The sequence below is a fragment of the Bubalus kerabau genome, chromosome 1, assembly GCF_029407905.1.
Source record: "Bubalus kerabau isolate K-KA32 ecotype Philippines breed swamp buffalo chromosome 1, PCC_UOA_SB_1v2, whole genome shotgun sequence".
Lineage (NCBI taxonomy): Eukaryota > Metazoa > Chordata > Mammalia > Artiodactyla > Bovidae > Bubalus > Bubalus kerabau.
The window spans coordinates 187,071,861-187,090,782 of NC_073624.1; the positions used below are offsets into that span (position 1 = coordinate 187,071,861).

General features: G+C 54.8%; 1 protein-coding gene and 1 long non-coding RNA gene across 15 annotated transcripts in view; one reads left to right on the forward strand and one right to left on the reverse strand.

Annotated features, from left to right (window-relative positions):
- The window catches only part of RANBP3 (RAN binding protein 3), a 50,663-nt gene that overhangs the window by 24,275 nt on the left and 7,466 nt on the right, over window positions 1-18,922 (forward strand). For 4 of the 12 annotated variants that reach the window (XM_055546430.1, XM_055546441.1, XM_055546455.1 and 1 more), the window contains 8 exons: window positions 6,861-6,897; window positions 6,987-7,073; window positions 8,919-8,990; window positions 13,213-13,278; window positions 14,050-14,142; window positions 15,277-15,395; window positions 16,445-16,561; window positions 18,224-18,327. In XM_055546430.1, coding sequence (XP_055402405.1) covers window positions 6,861-6,897; window positions 6,987-7,073; window positions 8,919-8,990; window positions 13,213-13,278; window positions 14,050-14,142; window positions 15,277-15,395; window positions 16,445-16,561; window positions 18,224-18,327 — 695 coding nt within the window. Of the gene's footprint in view, window positions 1-419; window positions 575-2,350; window positions 2,410-5,916; window positions 6,229-6,253; window positions 6,448-6,860; window positions 6,898-6,986; window positions 7,074-8,918; window positions 8,991-13,212; window positions 13,279-14,049; window positions 14,143-15,276; window positions 15,396-16,444; window positions 16,562-18,223; window positions 18,328-18,922 lie in introns of those variants that run through there. The other 8 variants (XM_055546446.1, XM_055546448.1, XM_055546467.1 and 5 more) reach the window with 5 other exon arrangements.
- On the reverse strand, window positions 3,009-5,923 carry LOC129627012 (uncharacterized). 3 transcript variants are annotated; one of them, XR_008702386.1, is made up of 3 exons: window positions 5,640-5,923; window positions 4,830-4,978; window positions 3,009-3,117 (listed from the first exon to the last, which is right to left on the reverse strand). It is a non-coding gene; the product is annotated as an uncharacterized LOC129627012 (long non-coding RNA). The 3 variants fall into 3 exon arrangements; XR_008702382.1 differs by lacking the exon at window positions 5,640-5,923 and adding an exon at window positions 5,145-5,283 and having other exon boundaries at window positions 3,016-3,114; XR_008702384.1 differs by lacking the exons at window positions 3,009-3,117; window positions 5,640-5,923 and adding exons at window positions 4,015-4,114; window positions 5,145-5,283.

An 18,922-nucleotide genomic window follows, 5' to 3' on the forward strand; every position in this document is an offset into this window, starting at 1 on the left:
TCCAGACCCCGGGTCGCCAGCAGCTGGCGACAACTGAAAGATGACAAGGCTGTCTTCGGTGCCCTTTAATTCCCGCTACCAAAAAGCCAGCAAGGAGCACGTCCCCTTCTACACTGAGACCTTTCTAGTCAGGGAAACATTCATCCATAGCCTGAAGCTAATCCTGTTAGTGAAAGAAGCGAGGGGCCAGAAGAAGAATTGAGGAGCAGGGTAGAACTCTCCACCTCCAATTCAGCCCCTTCTCCCTCCTTCCGTTTTTCCGTCTCCCTGAATTCGGGCTTTCAAGTTCAGTATCTTAGAAACACGAAAGGCTCCAGCTTCCTTGATCTGTAGGAAAAGGTGTCTAACGCCTGTTGCTTTACAAGACCGGTTGTGTCTGGACTGTGGTTGGGCTGTGAACTGCTTGTCTTCAATCAAAGCAGGAAGAAGAGCTGCTTCCTTTGAATCGGAGGGAGCCCCCTGAGCCCTTTTTCTTTGTATTCAGAAGGCTTTGGAAGATTATAGGTGGAGAAGACTGTGAAATCTCCAGAACAAGAGATGTCTGGAGTGTTTGGAGTTTGATAAATCGGGAAAGGTAAACATTGTCCTCCATTCAGGATCGAAAGCTTCATCCTCTCGGTGCCTAGTGGCAGAGCCCCCATTCCCACATCAGGGAGCAGCGACTCAAGAAAACAGGGTCCCGCCCCAGCACACGGCACCCAGGGCGTCACAGCCCCAGCCCTCTCCCAGACCTTTAGTGCTTCCTTGTGTCACAGCGCCAGCCTCCCATGTCCTTGAGGAAACCATTGAAATTCAGCTAGAGCAACCAGACCCTGGGATACGCAGAAAGAAGTGACGTTCAGCCAAGTGAGGCTGGAGCCAAATCTTAACATTTGGAGGAATCAGTGTGTGGTGGGAAAAGAAGAACCAGTCTGTCCCTGTTGGGGGCTGTCCTTCATGGCCTGGAAGGGGGCTTGAAGGAAGGAAGCCCAGGAAAGATTCCAATCTGAGGTCCCCACTTGAGGGCCAAGAGCAGGAATTCAGAGGCAGTCATTTTCTGGGTTGGGCAAGAGCAGCTGCTGGAACCTTCTCCTGAGTCGGGTGACAGCAGGCACGTGTTCCCAGTTCCCTGAGAACAGGTGGTATTTGTGAGGATCTGTCCAGGAAACGGGACCCCTCCGCTGCTGTCCAGGTTGAAGAGCGCAATTTGCAGAGAACCTCAAGCTGCAGAGGTCGAGGGTTTTCCGTGGAGGGTGGCAGACGGTGGAGGTGGTGTCACGGCAGTGGCCCTTCCAGAAGCCGGGCGCTTTCAGACCCCTTCCTGCTCATGCCTGTGAGACAGGGCCTCGCCTTCTCCCTGTGGCCAGTCCAGACGCCGATTTCTGAGGCCCAGCCAACAGAACTCAGCTTCTCAATTCTTGTGGACTGTAGGTCAGGAGCTCTAATTCTGAGAAATGCAAGCAGTGCCCAGACTGAAAGACGCAAGGTCGAGGGCGATAGCAGGAAACGTGAAGATGGTTATGTTGCTGTGGCAGAGGGCCTGGGGTGGAGGGGGCTTGTTGCTGAACGTGCCAGCTTCATGGAAGGGCCATGCCTGTGACGCGCACCCGTGCGCACCCTGGGTGGTTTTAGTACAGGCGCCTGGGCACCCGGTCCCATCGGAAGCCATCCGGGGCTTTTTCTGCCTTTGGGGCACTAAGACACAGGAGAGTTTGTTTTTTAGGCCAATTAGGGTGTAGATAGACCCCAATCCCAGCTACTTCCTGGGCTGAGATGTTTCTGTGGCGAACTCGGACTAGTTGCTCTTGCTTCAGAGCAGATTTGGCGCTCACTCGGTCTCACTCTGGAGTTCAGGAAACACCCACATGTAACCTGACAGGGCTCATCCCTCACGTTCAGCCTGTTCTTCATTCCATGATCCTTTGGGGGATTGTAAAACTGCGATATATCGCACACTGAATTATTGCCTATAAAGGGCCCTTATCATCTTTCAGTCTCATCAGAGCTCTGGCCATTGAAGCCCCAGGACCAGGAAACAGTCTCCTTATATCAGACCTCCTGGTTCTCACAAGGCAGCTTGAGGGACACCAAACCACATCCAGATTAAGTTCTCCATTTGCCCTGGAGAAAGTGTTCCCAGTGCTCACCCTGAGCCTGGCTGAAGTCTGCCAACTGAAGTCCCAAGCCAAGGCACTACCGAGCCTGAAACATGTTACGAGCCCCACTGGGAAACTGAGAGAGTCTGGACCAAGTCCCCTGGCCAGACTGCTCCCCTGCCCGTCCTCTGACAAATGCACGGGCTTCGCCACTCGTCCACCCCTGCCCAGCAGTCGCATCTTTGGAGGCTACCTCATTTTCTCTTTTTTTTCAGTGTCTGCCTTTTGGGTAAAAATCTCTGAGCTGGTTCCCTGAGTCAAAGGATAAACAGTGGTGAGTGGGCCTGTGGTCCACATGAAGGTGAGGCTGCCTTGGCAGCCGCCTCCCTCAAGTGGATCTTCATCCAGGTGTCCATTTTCCTGCAGTCACAGCAGCAGACTTTCTAGCTGGACTGTCCAGATGGGGGTCCGTCCAGGTGGGGATCACTGAGTCCCCACATCAACTGGTATTTTCTGGAAGGAATGTCCCTGACATGGTCTTGATTTCTCATCTTTTCCGGGAGGCCAAGAAGATAGCCCCGCTCACTCCTGCTCACTACCCGTTTGTCTGTGTCTCAGCTTCTTTGATACAGCCTCCTGCTCCTTCCCCGCCTCCTGGACTGGCCTGGCGCCTTTGTCCCCTCAAGGCCACCCACACCAGGCAGCCTCACAAAAGCCCTGTCTGGGGTGGGGAGTGCAAGCCTCAGTAAACTGAATACTAGTAATTGTCATCGATTCAGCCTTTACACAGAGGACAGGAGCTTCTCAGTCCTGTGGCCCTATCCTGGGTCAGGTGTTCCCTCCAGTCTTGTGCTTGGTGACAGGGACGTATGCCCTTCACGGGACAAGCTGCTTCTCCCCAGGGTTCCGGTGTGTTCCGAGAGGGTGGGCCACCCTCTCATGTGGGACCCACTGCCACTGCGAAGTGCACGGTCAGGGTGCCCTGATCTGAGCATCCCCAAGGTGTCAGCCCGGAGCCCACATCAGCAAGAGACGGCTTCTGCTGTGGAAAGAAGCAGAGAAGGACGTGGAGCTTCCACACCCCACTTCCATCCTGACTGCTCCCCCAAATCACAGATCCTGAGAGCCTGCTCTCAAGACCTCCTCACGGTCATCCCCAGAGCAGCAGCTCCCAAGCTTTGGGCTACAGGTTGCTGTGCCCAGCCCCAGAGAGTGGAAGATAGCACGAGGCACCAGGCCTAAAGGCAAGCTCAGGCCTTCTCTGACGGGGGCCACGGGGTGGGGAGAGGCCAGACTGCAGCTCACACAAGCAGCAGAGGGGGCTTTCCAGCATGAAGAGCATCTCCCAAGGCAAGCTGAAGTGACTTGACTTCTGGCTGCCTGCGTCCTCATGCTGGCTCCTGTTGAGAATTACTGGCGTGACTGCTTCTGAGTCAGCTGTTTCAGAGCCCACAGGAAGTTCCAGCAGCTTCTGAAAGGCTCTCCCAGTGGAGGAATCTCCTGTGTTGTCCTTCACAGGCCTCCGCCTCCCAGCCTGTCCAGGACCAGCAGGCTGGCCACACGCCTGTGGGATGGTTCTGAGACTCGGAGCGTGGACTTGAGGGTCTCCTGAGGGCAGAGGTCTGGGAGTGTCTTGTCTCGCCAGGTGCCCTTTCTTCTCCAGGTCACCAAGGGGGCTGTGCTGGAGGCCGGGGCTCCATCTGTGTAGTAGATGCTTGCTGAGCAAGTATCCTAGGTGTTGGGTGTGTGAGTTGTAAGCCAAACAGACAGGGTAGGGCCTCGTGGTAGCAGGAGGCACACAACAGATGGGCACAGCAGATCACTTCTCACTGTGAAGCCCAAAACAGAGTTGAGGCCCGGAGAAGCTGGAGGGTGGGGGCGGAGGAGCTGCTTCCTCTCGCTGGGTCATGGGATGGCACGTGCGCTTGGTTCACCCTGGAGGTGGTCAGGACAGCCGTGGGAGCAGCACGCACGCGGAGGAGGAACACTGAGGCGGAAACGGTGTCACCATGCCAGAAAACGGGAGGGAGACAGCAGGGCTGGAGTGTGATGGACGAAGGGGCCTAGTGTAGCAGGAGACCACTTGGAGCCAGCAGTCCTAGGCCCTGAGAGGCAGGGCTGCAGCTCAGAGGCCTGGGTACACTTCAGGGGAGAGGCTCCTGGCTCCCGTCAAATTCTCAGGGAGACCCGGATCCCTGAGAGGCTTGGGGTGTCACTGGCAAGGATAAGCAAGTTAAGTGTTGTTAAAAGAGCCCCGAAGTATTCAAAGAAAAACTGACAGAACAAGGGGAGTCCAGAAATCACAGTCTTCTCCAACCAAAATGGAATGAAGTTAGAAATTCCTAGCAGAATATTGTAAAGATTAAAAATAAAATAAAATAAAAAAAAATAAAGAACAGATTATGAAACACACACAAAAAAAGAAATTTCTAGCAGAAGGAGCCCTGGGGCGTTCACACCCATGGAAATTAGCCAGTCAGACAAGGGCCCCTTGAGATGGAGGTGGCGGAGGACCAGGAGGACAGTCCTGGCCTTGCAGCTGTCAGGGCCCCCACTCTGCATACAGTCGGGGGGGTAGTGACTTGGCTGCTTCTCTGTGGCCAGCGAGCTCCTGGGATCCAGGTGCTTCCCCTAAACACGTGGTGAGTGAGCCCCACTGAGCGCTGGGGCCAGACTCTTCCGGAACTTAGAGGCTAGCGGGGGACCCGGAGCGAGAGCAGGGAGGGGTGAGGCCACAGCCTGAGAGATTCTCACCTGGGTGGCGAGGGAAGGGAGGGTGTTGGTGAGAGAGCAGTGCCTACAGGGGCTGGCTGTTTCCAGGTCCCAGGAGTCCTTCAAGAAGCCACAGGTGCCACGGACCTCGGAGGCTGCCTGCCATGGGCAGGTTTGGTAGAGTTGAAATGCTTATTGAATGAAAAAGGGGAAAGAAGTTGAGGCCAGGACTCGGGTGCAGGGTAGCAGGGATAGTCTGGGGCTGGCAAGGCCTGCTATAGAGGAACAGCGGGAGGAGACCCTAGAGCCTGTGCCTTCACAGTGTCACCCAGGGCAGGGGGCATCCGAGAGCAACACCTGATGTCCTGGTGACGCGGGCACGGCTCTTGGCTGTCAGCTGCCAGCCCAGGCCCGTTGAATGACAGCGCTGCAGTGGTGCCTCTCTCATCGGCTCCCCGCGGTGAGAGGGTTCTCCACCCTGGTCCCTCCTGTCCACACATCCCCTGAGCTCTGAAGCCCTGCTGCCCTGGGTGTGACACTCCAGGAGGTGAGCTTGCCGGGAGGGTGTGGGCGGTCCAGGTGTGAGGCCACCCATCGACCCCTGCACCTTCATCCCTGCATGGAAGCACTGGCCGCACTGTCTTCCAAGCTTGGAGTTGGAAACCTGGGCCAGTGAAGCCGTTTGCCCCAGGTTCCACATTCAAGACACGGCCGACTAGCTCTCAAGCCTTTGAGAGGGAGTTGAGCCCTTCACGCTCTGAGCCCTGACCACTGTCTTGTGCTCAGCTAGTGCCTGCCTGCTGAATCCTCAGGGGGTATTTTATTTCGTTTTGAGCCCCATGGTATGCTCACAGTCGCCCCGAGGACCACTGAGCCCGTCGTGTTAAGAGGGTTTCGCGTTTCCCGAGCATGTTGATAGATGGTCTCTGATGGGGGCGGGGGTGCAGTTTAGGGTCCTTTTCTTACTGTCCTTTAGGACTTGTCTGCAGACTCTGCCTACTGCCTCTTTTTGTCCAGCCTGCAAGCTAGGATGGTGTTCTGGTTTTTAAAGGATTGTAAAAACAAAGAATATACAACGTGTGGCCTGAATGGGGCCTGTGGAGCTGGCCCTTTACTGGAAAGCTCCGCCCCAGTTCTCGGGGGTCCCAGCCTCCTCCTCTGCAGCTTCCTTATTTTACAGCTTTTACCTAAGCCCTGCAGCTTGCAGAGCACTTTCACATGCATCATCTCATTTAATCCCTCACAGGCTCAAGGCAGGTGGTCCTCGTTTGGCCAAACTTAACCCCTGAGGGGCTTTTCTGAAACTAAGAAAATTGGCTCCCCTGCTTCCCCTTCAACTCTGGTGCTGGGGGTGGGGATGTTGACCTCTCAGAGTTCACTTTAGGCTGCTTAGCTCTGAAGAATCACAAGTCCCTGAGAGAGGATGTATCACCCCAGATGGGTCAGGGGTTCACTTTAAGCTTCTTAATTGCTAGTCATTCGCATTCTAAAACCAGAGGTGGTTGGGGAGGAAGTTCTTCATCCACCTTTCTCTCTCAGCTCGTGATTGTTCAGCCGGTCTGTAGTCTGAGGTGCTGCACACTTGGCCTCATGGCAGCGAAGCACTCAGCTACTCTGGAAACGGCAGCCTCCCTGGAAATTGGGTTCCACACCAGGAGAGGTGCCAGGAATGGGGGCCCCCTGACCCAGTGTCCACAGCCCTGCTGCCCTTCAGGGTGTATAGGTCACCTCGGCAGAATGGACTTTGGCCAGAGCCAGTTTTTCTCTTTGATTGGGGGTGGGGGGGGTGCGGGGGACATGCCAGTGAGCAGTACCCATTGGAGAAACTTGGAAACTGATCTGTGCCGGGAACATTCCCAGCTGTTAGGAGTCCTTGGCGCGAGGCCTGGTGAGGCGGGGGCAGAAGGTTCACGGGAGATTTTCAGGCATTAGGTCAAAACTCTGTGACCCGGGCAACTGAACCCAAGCCCCACACCCTTGGTGCCGCATTTCGGGATCCATTGGTGGCAGAAGTCAAGAGCCACCAGGCCGTGTGGCCCTCTCTGATTGCCCTGACGTGTGTTCTCATTTCAGAGGTCAGCCGGCGGCTCCAGCCCCGAAGGTGGAGAAGGTGAGGATGTTTCTCAAATGTTTCACCAGCTTCGGTCGTAAAAGTGGAAGCAGCCTGATTTTTCTTCTCCTCCTCCTCATTTTCTGTAGATTCTGACCGAGAAGATGGAAATTACTGCCCTCCCGTCAAGCGAGAAAGAACCTCCTCTTTAACGCAGTTCCCGCCATCACAGTCAGGTAACAGTGGCAGCCCTTGACTGGGTGGTGAAGCGGCCGTGTTTGCAAGCCTGCTGCCCCCTGCTGTGCCTCCCACCCCTTGTGTGTCTCCAGTTATGGTCAGCCTGAGGCTCAGTTTTTTTGGGGGGCGGGAGTAAGGTTGGAGCTTGGCTGAGCACAGCGCAGACACCCTTGTCTGAATCAGTGACACTTACAGAAGGGTGGGATGTCAGGGCCATGTTTGGGGCTCTGACCATTAAGTGCATGGCCACTTTGTAAGGGCCGCTGGCTATGTGTGGACTGAAGGTGTGGGAAGTGGAGGGTCCCCCTTGCCCTTCAGCAGTGAGCCTAGTGCCCAGGGGGGCCAATTGAGAAGCCCAGACACACAGACAGTACATAGGGAGTCCAGCAGCCCTGGCAGACACGTTGGTGGTAGGATGGCATGAACTCCCCAAGGAGGGGAGCTCGGGGGAGCCCAGACAGCTTGGCCAGTCTGGGCCCAAGGGCTTGGAGCCTCCGGGCCAGAACCAGGTCTGTGCATACACGGAGGCCAGGAGACCATCTAGTGGACCGAGGGAGGCACTGGGGCTACCGAGTGGGTGGCTGTGCAAGCCTGGGGTTGCCGCTGCTCCTTGCAGGGTCAGAGCTGCAGCAGGGCCCCCACTCCCCACCCAAGCCGAGCATTGCCCGGTGCTCTGCAGCACTGGCGTTCACATGCCCTCCAGCTCCCTGCTGAAGCTCAGTCTTGGGAATTCACTTAAAACAGTTATAGGTATGAGCCCTAAGGAGGTCACTTTAGGAGAGAAAAGACTCTTGGAAGCTTAAAGAGTACGTGAGCGTTCTCTTACCATCACCCCGTGACATACCTGAATTCATGCCTGTTCCCTGAACACTTGCCTTGGGCACAGCTGAACCCTTTTTCATAACTGCAGGAGACAACTCTCCCCACTCCCCACTCCAAACAGGTGCTGTGGTGAGGAGTCCTTTGGACAGCTTACGGTCTAGGCTGGGGGTCCATCCTTTTTTTAAGGCTTTCTGCACACTTGTTGCATAGGCCTTAATACAGGAGGGGCAGCGTCCACTTCCTGGCCATAGATCACATTCCTTCCCGCTCACTGCCCACTGCTAAGCCTCACTTTTTCCGTCAAGAAAGTACAGCGGAGAAGAGAGGTGGTAGTCTGTGCTCTGGCTGTAGGCTGGAGAAACCAACGACCAGTGGACGTTAGACGTTAGTCCTGTCCTCTGGCGCATTCCCCCCCAGGGTTCAGCTTAGCCATCAAGTGTGTAAAGACAAGTGGTCTGCGTTCAGAGGCCTTGGCTTTGTGCTGCACTCTGATTCCACTTAGCTGCCTGCAGTCTGCACAGTTTGGTCTTCAGCCCCACTGTGTTGTTGCCTGGCCTGCAACCAGGGAACCAGTTGCTTTTGTAAGATTCTAAAAGGGCAAGTAGGGGAAGGCTGCAGCCAACCGAGCACTGACTGGTGACAAGGAGCAGGGCCTGGGGCTCGGCCCAGGGGAGCGTCTGCGTCCCTCCTGGCCGTGCTCTTGGGGACGCACGGGCAAGGCAGGAGGCCACAGCAGCCCAGAGTCGACAGCTAGGTGTCAGGCAGATTCAGGCTGTTCCGCTGGACACCCATGTTTCAGGGCTGTAGGAAGAGTCCCGGGGTTTCACTTTTGCTAGAGTGGCTGAAGGCCAGGTTCGTGATGCTGACCCCCCACCCCCACCCCCACCCCCACCCCCCACAGCACCACAGTGGGGCCTGGAGATGACCCCTCAGGTGGGAGAAATGCTCCCAGGCATGTCTGTCCTGCCTACTCACACTGTTTTCCTCTTGTTCCTCCCCTGCCTGCACCTCCTTGTCGACAGTATCCAAAAACAATGTTTTTATGCCATCCACCTTCTGCGAGCCATCTGCAGGCAATTCTGACTCAGAACCAGGTGAGCCTTCGCGTGCCTTTGCCCTTCACCAGCTGGTCACTGGGGGTGTCCTGGGATGAAAAGCACTTGCTCTTGTAAAACACTGTCTTAAACGAGGGTAAGCAGTTGGAAATCAGCACTCTTTTTCGGTTCATGTTTTCCAACTTTCAGTGGGCAGATTTAGAATCCAGTGTGAGGCTGACTTCTGTGGCCCTTAATTTTGGTTTCTGCAAGCAGGGCCTAGTTACAGGGAGCTTCAAGTCCCTTAAAAAAAAAAAGACAAAAGCAAACACACACAAAAAAAACCATAGTGAAATACAGTACTCGTTTTTCAGATTTTTACACAAATACTGTACCTCTGTGTCATTAAAAACTCGGAAATACATAGAGTGAAAGAGTCCTCCTGTTCATTTCCCTCCACACTGCCATCCCCATGGTCACTACTCTGAAGTTTATGTAATTTTCCAGACCCCTTCTCTGTGTATTAAATTTTCACACTGACTAATATTACTTAGATCTGTTTAGATAAATATATTTAATCACAGCTTTAAAACTTTACAGCGAATAGCTTGATCCTTTCTGAAGAATGTGGAGCCTTTTCCTTTTTCGGTCCTTCACTAGAGAACCAGCTCCAAGATTTCCTGAAAGTTTCTGCCGCGTGGCTGGAATTCCTCATAAAAGATTTAATGAGCGAACATAACCATCCGAATTCTGTAACCCAACCCGCTTTGTATAAATTCACTGCTGACTTCAAAAGCAAAGCAAACTCAGTCAGCCTCTGGCACAAGGGCGCCGTGGGGGGAGAGGCGAGCTGTAACTTTGAGGGTTGATTTGATGGCACTCTTTCAAGCGGTTGAATTTGTTCTGACTCTAGAGGCAAACTGTTCTGAGCTGACCCCTTCACGGGTCCTGAAAGGGAGCTAGGTGACTTTTTGTTTTTTATTTGGCCACACTGTGGCATGCGGGATCTTAGTTCCCCGACCAGGGCTTGAACCCAAATGCCGTGCATTGGAAAGTGGACTCTTAACCACTGGACCACTGGGAAGTCCTGAGGAGCTTGGTTCTCAGGGTTCTTTAGGGCAGGCCTGGGCACCGGCCTCGTGAGTCCCGTTCGGGACTTTGGGGGCTGGGTCATAAAAGGTCAGCCTGGTCCCTGGTCCCCTCTGCAGTGTGCTGTGGGGACAGGCTGACCTGTCCACTCCGCAGAGTGAACTGCTCAGCTCCTTGCCCGCCTGCCTTTTTATTTTTTTTAGCTTTTATTTTGAAAGAAAGAAAAAAATGTAACCCTTAAGAATAATAAGATACTTCTCCATCCCACTGCCTAGAGACCCCATTCGATCTTGCCCCAGGCGCCCTAGCGATGAGCAAAGGCATCCTGTTCTGGCTCCTGCGTCATGCATCTCAAACAGTCCCTCGGCCTCGCCTGGTTCTGTCAGTGGTCTATAATCCGTTGTCACTAGTATTTATCTTCACATTCAGCTCTTGCTTCCAGCCTCAGTTCATTCTAATGGTCCCCGATCTGGCTGGTGGAGCCCTGTCCAGCAGGTTTCTGTGCTCCCCGGCCTTGGCCCCATCCTCTTGAGCATGCCCTTTTCTTCTTGTCAGAGGGGGTTCTAGGCTCATCATCTTCTCTCCCTGTCCTCAGTGGGGTCCTGGCTCTGCTTGGTGGAAGTGGTCTCTTGGAACCAAGATCTGAGTGCTCAGCCCACTGTGCTGTTGCTGCTCCCAGGCCCTCTCTGTACCCACAGCTGGGAACACGCATGGCTGAGAGCACATACATACATATACGTGTGTACATACACATGGACCTCTTCACACACGGGCACTCACGTCTGCTTGTGTTTTGTGTCTCTGCTGCTCTGTCTGCATGTATAGGTCACCCCAGTACATGTGGATACTTCCCGTCCAGTGCCAACAGGGTTCATGATATGAAACCCTTCTTCATATTTCTTCCTCTTTCCTGACAGAAACCTGCTCCCTTTCTCCTCAGTGTGTTGTTGCTTGAGCCCCTACCAGGGAGCCTCCTCTCAGATTCTCTCTAGCTTCTGGTCCGCACCAGGCTAAATTCTGATCTGTCTTCCTGGTTTAATCCAAGAGTTCCTGGAATTCCCTTTGGAGCCAGTGTTGCCCTCTCAGACATCACTTGGGGTCTCTCGGAGGCACGGCAGGGAAGCCTGTTTGCTTGGGTGTGATTTCAGGGGAGGGCAGAGGCTGCCCCATTAGAAGTGCTTCTCTCCCACAGCAAGCTCCTGTTGTGGGGGCCGTGCGTGTGCCCTTGAGAGAACATGGGTGCAACGGCCCGTGCACTCCTATGACCCGGGCATGCATGCTAGGGCTCTGACCACCTCTCCATGACACACCGACCTTGCTGCAGAGGGAGCTTCCGGAGGCCACAAGCAGAGAGCATGTTTATTCTAGTGCAGATAGGGGCCCTGCCCCTTAAGTGTCCCCCTGCTGCTCTGGGCCCCGCCATCTTTCTGTCCTGTGTTCCCAGTCACGTGAGGCATGTGGTGCGTCAGTTCACCTCAGCATTCAGGGTGGACGTCCTGTGTATCCATGGGCAGGCCAGCTCCAGGCTGGGTGGCGGTGGTCAGTGTCTGTGACTCTCCAGGCTTGTTGCCCCTGCTCAGGGTCAACCCCAAGGGTTAGCCTGTCAGAGCAGAGTGGTGAATAGTAGTCGCAGTATGAGCATTGCAAAGCCAGTTCCGAGGACCTTCTAAAATTACCTCAGTTGTGAATTTTACCTCAGTCTTTTTCAGTGTTTCTAAATTGCCAGTCGTCGTCTTAGTAACCCTGAGCTCTGGCAATGTAATTCAGCATCTGCCTGCCCAAGAGGCCCACCTGGCAGCGTGTTTTCCCCGCATCCTGGGCTGTCTGGCTGTTGAGGCCTCTCTCAGGAGGGACCCCAGCTCCAGCAGCATGGGCTCCCTCATGCTGACCAGCAGGGGGCATCACTCTTGTGAACCTGTGTTTGCCTGAGGAGAGCACAGGGCCCTCCTGCCTGATGGGGAGTTCCGATTTGACTTTCGTACCTAATTATTGTGTGGCCTGACGAGTTGTAATTGTGGTGGTGTTTCTGTGTACAACTGAAGGGTGTCTAGTGCAGCTGAAGGGTTGTATACCCACCACCATAATTAATTTTAGGATGACTGTCACTCCAAAAAGAGACGCTATGCCCTTGGGCAGTCACTCCCCACTTGGTCTCCCCAGCCCCTGGCCACCACAAATCCACTTTTGTCTCCATGGATCTGCCTGCCCTGGACATTTCTTGTGAATGGAATCGCACAACTGTGTGGCCTTTGGGGACATCTTTCCATTTCTTTAAGTCTTTGTTTTCTTCCAGCAGTGTTTTATAGTTCTTACTGGTTACGTTTATTCCCAGCTGTTATAAATGGAGTTGTTTTCTCAGCTTCACGTTTGGATTATTCACTGCTCGTGTCTAATAACACACATGTGATTTCTGTGTATTGAGCTTGTTCCCAGCCACCCAAAAAGGGTTTTTCCCACAGGTTGGACTTCAGCACAAAAGTGAGGCCATCCTTTGACTTTTCTGGGGACAGACTTCTGGTCAGGAGTAGCGTTAGCCTGTCTCCCCCACTCCCTAAGATGGGCCAGTCACGAGGATGCAGAATGAAGGGGTCTAGGTGCCCCGGTGGCTGAGCCGAACCGGGCTCTGTCTGAACCTTGGCTGTCAGTCCCAGACCCCATCCTCAGAAGGCCCCCTCCTCCTCCTGGGCCTTCCTGCCACATCTGGAGAGAGCAAGCCTGCCATCGGCCTCCTTTGATCTTTCACCACAGAAAACGTGTCTCATTTCCCGGACATCTGCTGTAATGGCAGGACTTTTCCTGATAGCAGTTGTGTCCTCCAGGACAGGGAGCTGGGTCCCAGGGAGGGCCAGTCTTCTGGGGCTCCCTGATTGTCCTTGGGGCCCTCAGCCCCTGCAGGCAGCTGGGTAGATGGGCGGAGGCCTGACCAGTCCTGCACTCACCCTGCAGTCTCTGCTGCCGGCAGTTCTCCTAGAGCCACCACTGCCTGCAGCCCTCTGGCCTCCTCCCTGGGCTGCCCACAGACGGGACTGGACCAGCCTCTGCTTCTCTGTTTGAACTTGGAAATATTTGCCCTGGTTCTCCAGGCCCACAGCCACTGAAGCCCAGACCACAGGCCTCAGCCGCTCCAGGTCCCTCCGGCTTTGTTGCTCTGCCCCAGCAGGCCTGCTTTTCATCTTTTGTTTTGTGCTTGTAGAGGAAAAGAGCAGTGGGTTCCGGTTGAAGCCGCCGACGCTGATCCACGGCCAGGCCCCCAGCGCAGGTGGGTGTCTGCTGTCGAGGAGGCACACGGGGCAGCAGCCTCCCAAGTGCCGGTGCACGCTGGGCTCCCTCTCCTGACACTTGAGCACCGAGAATGCCCTCAGATCAGGAGGTGCTCCGTCCAATGAGCCCACTGCCCGGAGGAGGAGGAGGCAGGGAAGGATTAGGCTCGGCTCGGGGTGGGGCGTTCAGGCTCTGTGCACGGCAGTCCTCAGTCATTGGACTATCTCCCCAGAGCATTCTGGCCACAGCATTAATCCAGAGTAGCAGAGTGGCCATGAGTGAGCAGGGCCCAGGCTCACTCATGTGGGTAGCCCGTGCAGGGCCGGGGACGTTCTCCTGGTCCTTGCCCCGTGTTTGGCAGAGGGATCTTCTCAACATGGCATTTTGAGAAGCACATGTAAGGAGTACCTTTACGTGACCTCTTGTGGAGTCCTAAACTCTGAGAGGTCAACCATGGCTTCACTGCTTTCCCCTCACCGTCTGCTCGTGACCCGCAAGACCAGCTGTCCTTTGGTTCCCCTGTAGTGTTAACCATACTCCCTGGATTAATCTACAGGCAAGATCTGTTTCACGGAGTGTTTTATTGAACCGCGTATAAAAAGAACAATAGCTGGAATGTGTGTGTCTAACTGTAAAGAAAATAGCTTGAATTTTCTTTCTTTACTGTACTTCCTGTAAAGCCCAGCCTAGGAGGGACGTCGCGTGGGGGCGGGGGGCACTTCTGCCCATGGGGTCGGAGGGACCAGGGCAAGCCAGCCTGTGTCACCAGGTCTGCCAAGCCAAAAGCCCAAGGAGCAGCAACGCAGTGTGCTTCGCCCGGCGGTATTGCAGGCCCCGCAGCCAAAGGCGCTCTCACAGACAGGTAAGTCACAGCCCCGGGGCCAGACTCACACAGGAGGATGTGATCACTGTCCCTTGCTGCAGCGCTGAGGCTCCCAAGAGCCGGGTCCCACCCTGGGCGTGCAGCTCAGGACTGGAGGAGTGACCGATTAGAGGTCGTCTCACCTCACTCCCCACCTCGAGATGTGACTCCTAAACCGTGTTTCCATTACATCCACATACCAGGTGTGGTTTGCAGTTCATCTGTAATTTTTTAATCATGATAGGCTTTTCTTCTTCGTAATCTTTCCCTGCAATTTAAGAACTCCTCACCGGGAGCAATGCCACAACCCACCTGGGAGAAGCAGTTGGTATTTATGAAGCGTTTTAATTACATGGAAAACTGTTTGGTCTAACGCTGAACAAAGCCCAATTTGAAGTTGTTCAAGTCACATAGTTGCAGCTACTTAAAAGGGAAAAGTGAAATGTTAGTCACTCGGTTGTCTGACTCTTAGGACCCCATGGACTGTAGCCTGCCAGGCGCCTTTGTCCATGAGATTCTCTAGCCAAGAATACTAGAGTGGGTTGCCATGCCCTCTTCCAGGGGGTCTTCCCGACCCAGGGATCAAACCCACGTGTCCTGCATTGCAGGTAGATTCTTTACTGTCTGAGCCCCCAGGGAGAGGAGTGCATAGAAAAAAGACTTCATTAGTAAAACTAGTTTTATAAAATTTATAATTATTCCCCAAATACATTCTCTTTTTTCCTCCTTAGTAGTAGTATGTCTAAATAAACTGAAAATTCACAGGGTTCTTCATAGAATTACAATAATAGATTCTCAGTTTTGTGAGGTTTTCGTTTGGTATTTGGGTTTTTCTAATCTAAGAATTTGTCATTTTCAGTATTGATACCATATCATTTTTCTTTAAGCATGTTATCTTTTCAATTTTCTTGCTGCACTCTGTAGCATCTGAGTGCAGGGATCTGAGTTCCCCAACTGGGTATCAAACCTGGGCCCCCTACAATAGAAGCACAGGGTCCTAACCACTGGACCCCCAAGAAGTCACAGATCCTCTCCTTTAAAAAAAAAGACCCTCCACTGTTGGGCCCCAGTGGTGGGCAGGGGCAGTAGAGGTGGTCCAACCTCTGAGACGCCCTCCGTCTTTTTTTCCCACAGTCCCAAGCAGCGGCACCAACGGGGTCAGCATCCCAGCAGACTGCACGGGGGCAGCAACATCAGCCTTACCTGACAACCCAGCCCAGAGAAGTCCATCTGATGAGACGCCAGCACTTGAGGTCTGTCCTTGACGGGGCAGGGAGTGTGCCACATGTGAGGCCTCTCGGGGTATAGCTGAGCACGTGGGCTCTAAGCCACTTCGGGCCGTGTCCGAGCTGGCCTGTACTCAGGCTGCCTGATTTGCCCGGAGGGATCCTTGGGTAACCCTAGCTGACTGGCCGAGTTGCCAGGCTGCCAGGACCCCATGCTTGGTTCTGAGAGAAATGGGCCACGAGCAGGGCTGTGCCACTAAGGGGGCCTGCAGCTCTCCACAGAGAGCTGTCGCCTCACCCTCTCGCACAGCCAAGCAGCTCCTAGGGATTCGTACACACGCTCTGCTTCTGGTGGCAGAAGTGTGCCTGGGAGTTGGCTCAGAAACCGTTTTTTAGAAAACAAGACGAGTTCCGGGGTTCTATAGGCCAGATGTATTTCCCGGTAGCATTGCACAGCATCTGGAAAATACGGGACATTTAACGAAGAGCCTGCATTTGTGGTTGGCAAGTCAGACCTGAAACCCGAGCTGCAGTCACACATAACCCGAGGGTCCATGTGCAGAGACCTCTTGCACCCGTGTGTTTATTTCCACTCCATCCATTTGAGCAGATACAATGCTGCCTGGGCTTCTCCACCTCTCCGCCCACGCCCCCTACCCCCACTGGATGTTGAGGCTCAAATGGGGAAAATGAACATGTGCAATTCAGTCTTCATACGTCCCTGAGTCCTCCACCCTCCAACCACAGTGGGCAGAATTGGAAGAGGAATCGTTCCCACAGCCTACAGCTTCTCAGAAACTGATGGCCAGGGTCTCCAGGGCAGTGAGCTTGAGGAAGACCCAGAAGTGACCCCAGCCCACCCATCCTACTCCCCACCATCCTTCACCAGCATCCCCAGTGACAAGGGCACTGCCCAGAGCTTGCCCCATCCTAGGTGGTCTCCCCAGCACCCCCCCACCCAAGGGCCTGCACCACAGGATTCATGCTGAGCAGATGCAGGGGCATGAGACAGCTCATCTTGTCTGGGGCTGGGGTGTTCCTGCTTCTCAGCTATCCTGTTTGCTTGTTTTCACCAGGAGAAGTTCCAGAGAAATGAGTCTAGCAATGCTTCCGAGGAGGAGAACTGTGAGAAGAAAGAGCAGGGGGCCCAGCAGGCATTCGTGTTTGGGCAGAACTTGAGGGACAGAGTGAAGGTAGGTGGTCGGAGAGCCCGGTGAGCTGGGGACTAGTGAAGCAACCTGCCTGTGCCTCCCCCAGCTTCATTTTCCCAGAGATGGGGAGCGGGGCTATGTCCAGGGTGGCACTGTGCTGCACTGCTGGACGCACCCCACCCCCACCCCTGACGTGGAGCTCGGCAGGGCTCCCAGCGGCCAGCCCCCTCATGCTCCAGGAACAAGGTCAGGGAGGTGACTGAGCCCTGACAGCTGATGTTGTTACAGCAAAGGAACGAGCAGAATGTTAGTATCTGATGCTTTCAACGTCTCCAGAGACTTTTATCCTTACTGAAGAGTTTCTCAGCACTGGCAGTGTTTAGACTGGATCCTTCTTAGGCTGTTCCCCAGTGCCGCCCTCTGGATGCCTTTCCCTGCCAGTGGTGACCACGGGAAGCATTCCCACTAGTGCTGACCGTCCCCCGAGGGCTACATCACCCCCAGTGAAAGCTGCCGCCATTTGTTTTCAAGTAGGACAGCTGGGACATCACTTTGTTCTCTCCCCAGAAGGCAGCAGGCTCTGCCCCTCCTGGCTGCCCCCAGCTGTGTTGGTCTGCTCTGGGGGCTTTGAGTTGGGGGTGGGGAGCTTGTGGCCATGGCAGGGACTCTCAGTTGGGGACCCCACTCTCTGGTCCTCTGGGAGACCTGTCCCAGCCCTGGGTGCAGAAGATCCCTCTGCACCACGTACATCAGCTCATCTGGCAGGAGCTCCTGGAGGCTGGGTCTGGGGACACCAGTCATTGTCACAGCTGGAGAGTAGATGCCACTGATGCTAAGTAGGTGGAGGCCAGAGATGCTGACCAACACGCTGCAGTGCCCGGGATGCCCCCTCCCCACTCGGAACCATCTGGGTGCGGGGTCAGTGATGAGGGTGGGGAGCCCTGAAATGAGGAGACCAGAGTCTGGGGTGCAGGGAAGGTGTCCAGCAGCACTAGCTGCTTCCTTTGGTGCCCGCTGTCCAGCAGAAGCACGGATGCCCCCAGAGACACAGAAGTAGGTGTTGACGTTGCACAGCTTCAGGCAAAATAACGAGTCCCTTGGCAGCCGCTCCCTTCCCGGAGCAGGAAGCAGGAAAAGAGAGACCTGGGCCTTCAGGTCGAGTCTTCCATGCTGCCTTGAGATTGGGGTGGGGCAGCATCTCATGGAGGCCCCTGGGTCTCAGGGCCACATCCTGGCTTCTGCATGGAGAGTGACTTGAAGGTGTGGTTTCTTAACCCGTCTGAGCCTCTGCTTCCTCTCTCAGAACATGGTCGCTAACACCCACCTCACAGTGTTCCCAGGAGAATTGCATTGGAGAATGTGTTTAACCAGGGCAGCACGACAGTTGGCTTAAAAGAAGCCTCGAGAAATGAGGCTTCTGTTTATGATGAACCCTTTAAAATATGAAATTTGTACATGATCTGTGATCTCTTGGTACAGAAGCATTGGTGGAAAATGCCAACAGGTTGCCAGCCTGAGTTTTTTTTAAACAGAGGAGAAAAGGCTGCCCAGCACCTCATGGGCTGTTTTTACATCTTAACTGTAACCCCCAGGATGCATGCCTGTAGATGGAGCTGTGTGTCACACAGGGCATGTACAGATGGGCTGAGCTGCTGAGGCCCTGAACATGCCATGCCCTGAGCAGTGTTTTCTCTCATTTCCCAGTTGATCAATGAGAACACTGAAGTGGCAGACATGGAGAACGCCGGACACCCCAGTTCAGAGACGCCAGCTGCGACCAACTACTTCCTTCAGTACATCAGCTCCAGGTGTGCGCCTCAGGCTGGTGCCTAGCCTTGCTCGGGGAAGCCTCCGCCTCAAGGGGACCCACGGTCACCCGCTGTCCCTGGACCAGCCCAGTCCTTCCTCGGGAGGGTGGGGGGCCCAGGCAGCCAAACTCCAGTCACCTCCAGCCCTCCTTCCCTACTTGGTGGAGGTGTGGAGGGTCCAGGATTTGGGGCTGGGGGGGAGGCGCTGCAGTGGACAGCTGAGGCAGGACTGCAGTCCCGTGGGGTTGTCCAGCCCATCCTGGGAGTGACCTCCGTCACCAGGTGCTGGATCCGGGCTCCCTGTTGGCGCTGCTGGCGGGGGCGTTCACCCGCAGCCAGGCTGCTGGGGTGTCTGGGGAGGAAGGCACACCCTGCCTGGGAGTCGGGCCAGCCGGGCGGGCACCGTGCAGACGCCAGCCTCCAAGAGGCCTGGCGGGAACAGTGACCTGCTGTTCAGCAACCTGGCCCCCAGTTAGTGGAGCACATCAGTTATTTTAAGACATGTTTTATGCACCTCAGTGTTTCCCACATTGGGAGGCGTGTGCAGCCTATGATGTCTTAATCTGGATGAAGTGTGACGGCCATGGCAGCGGCC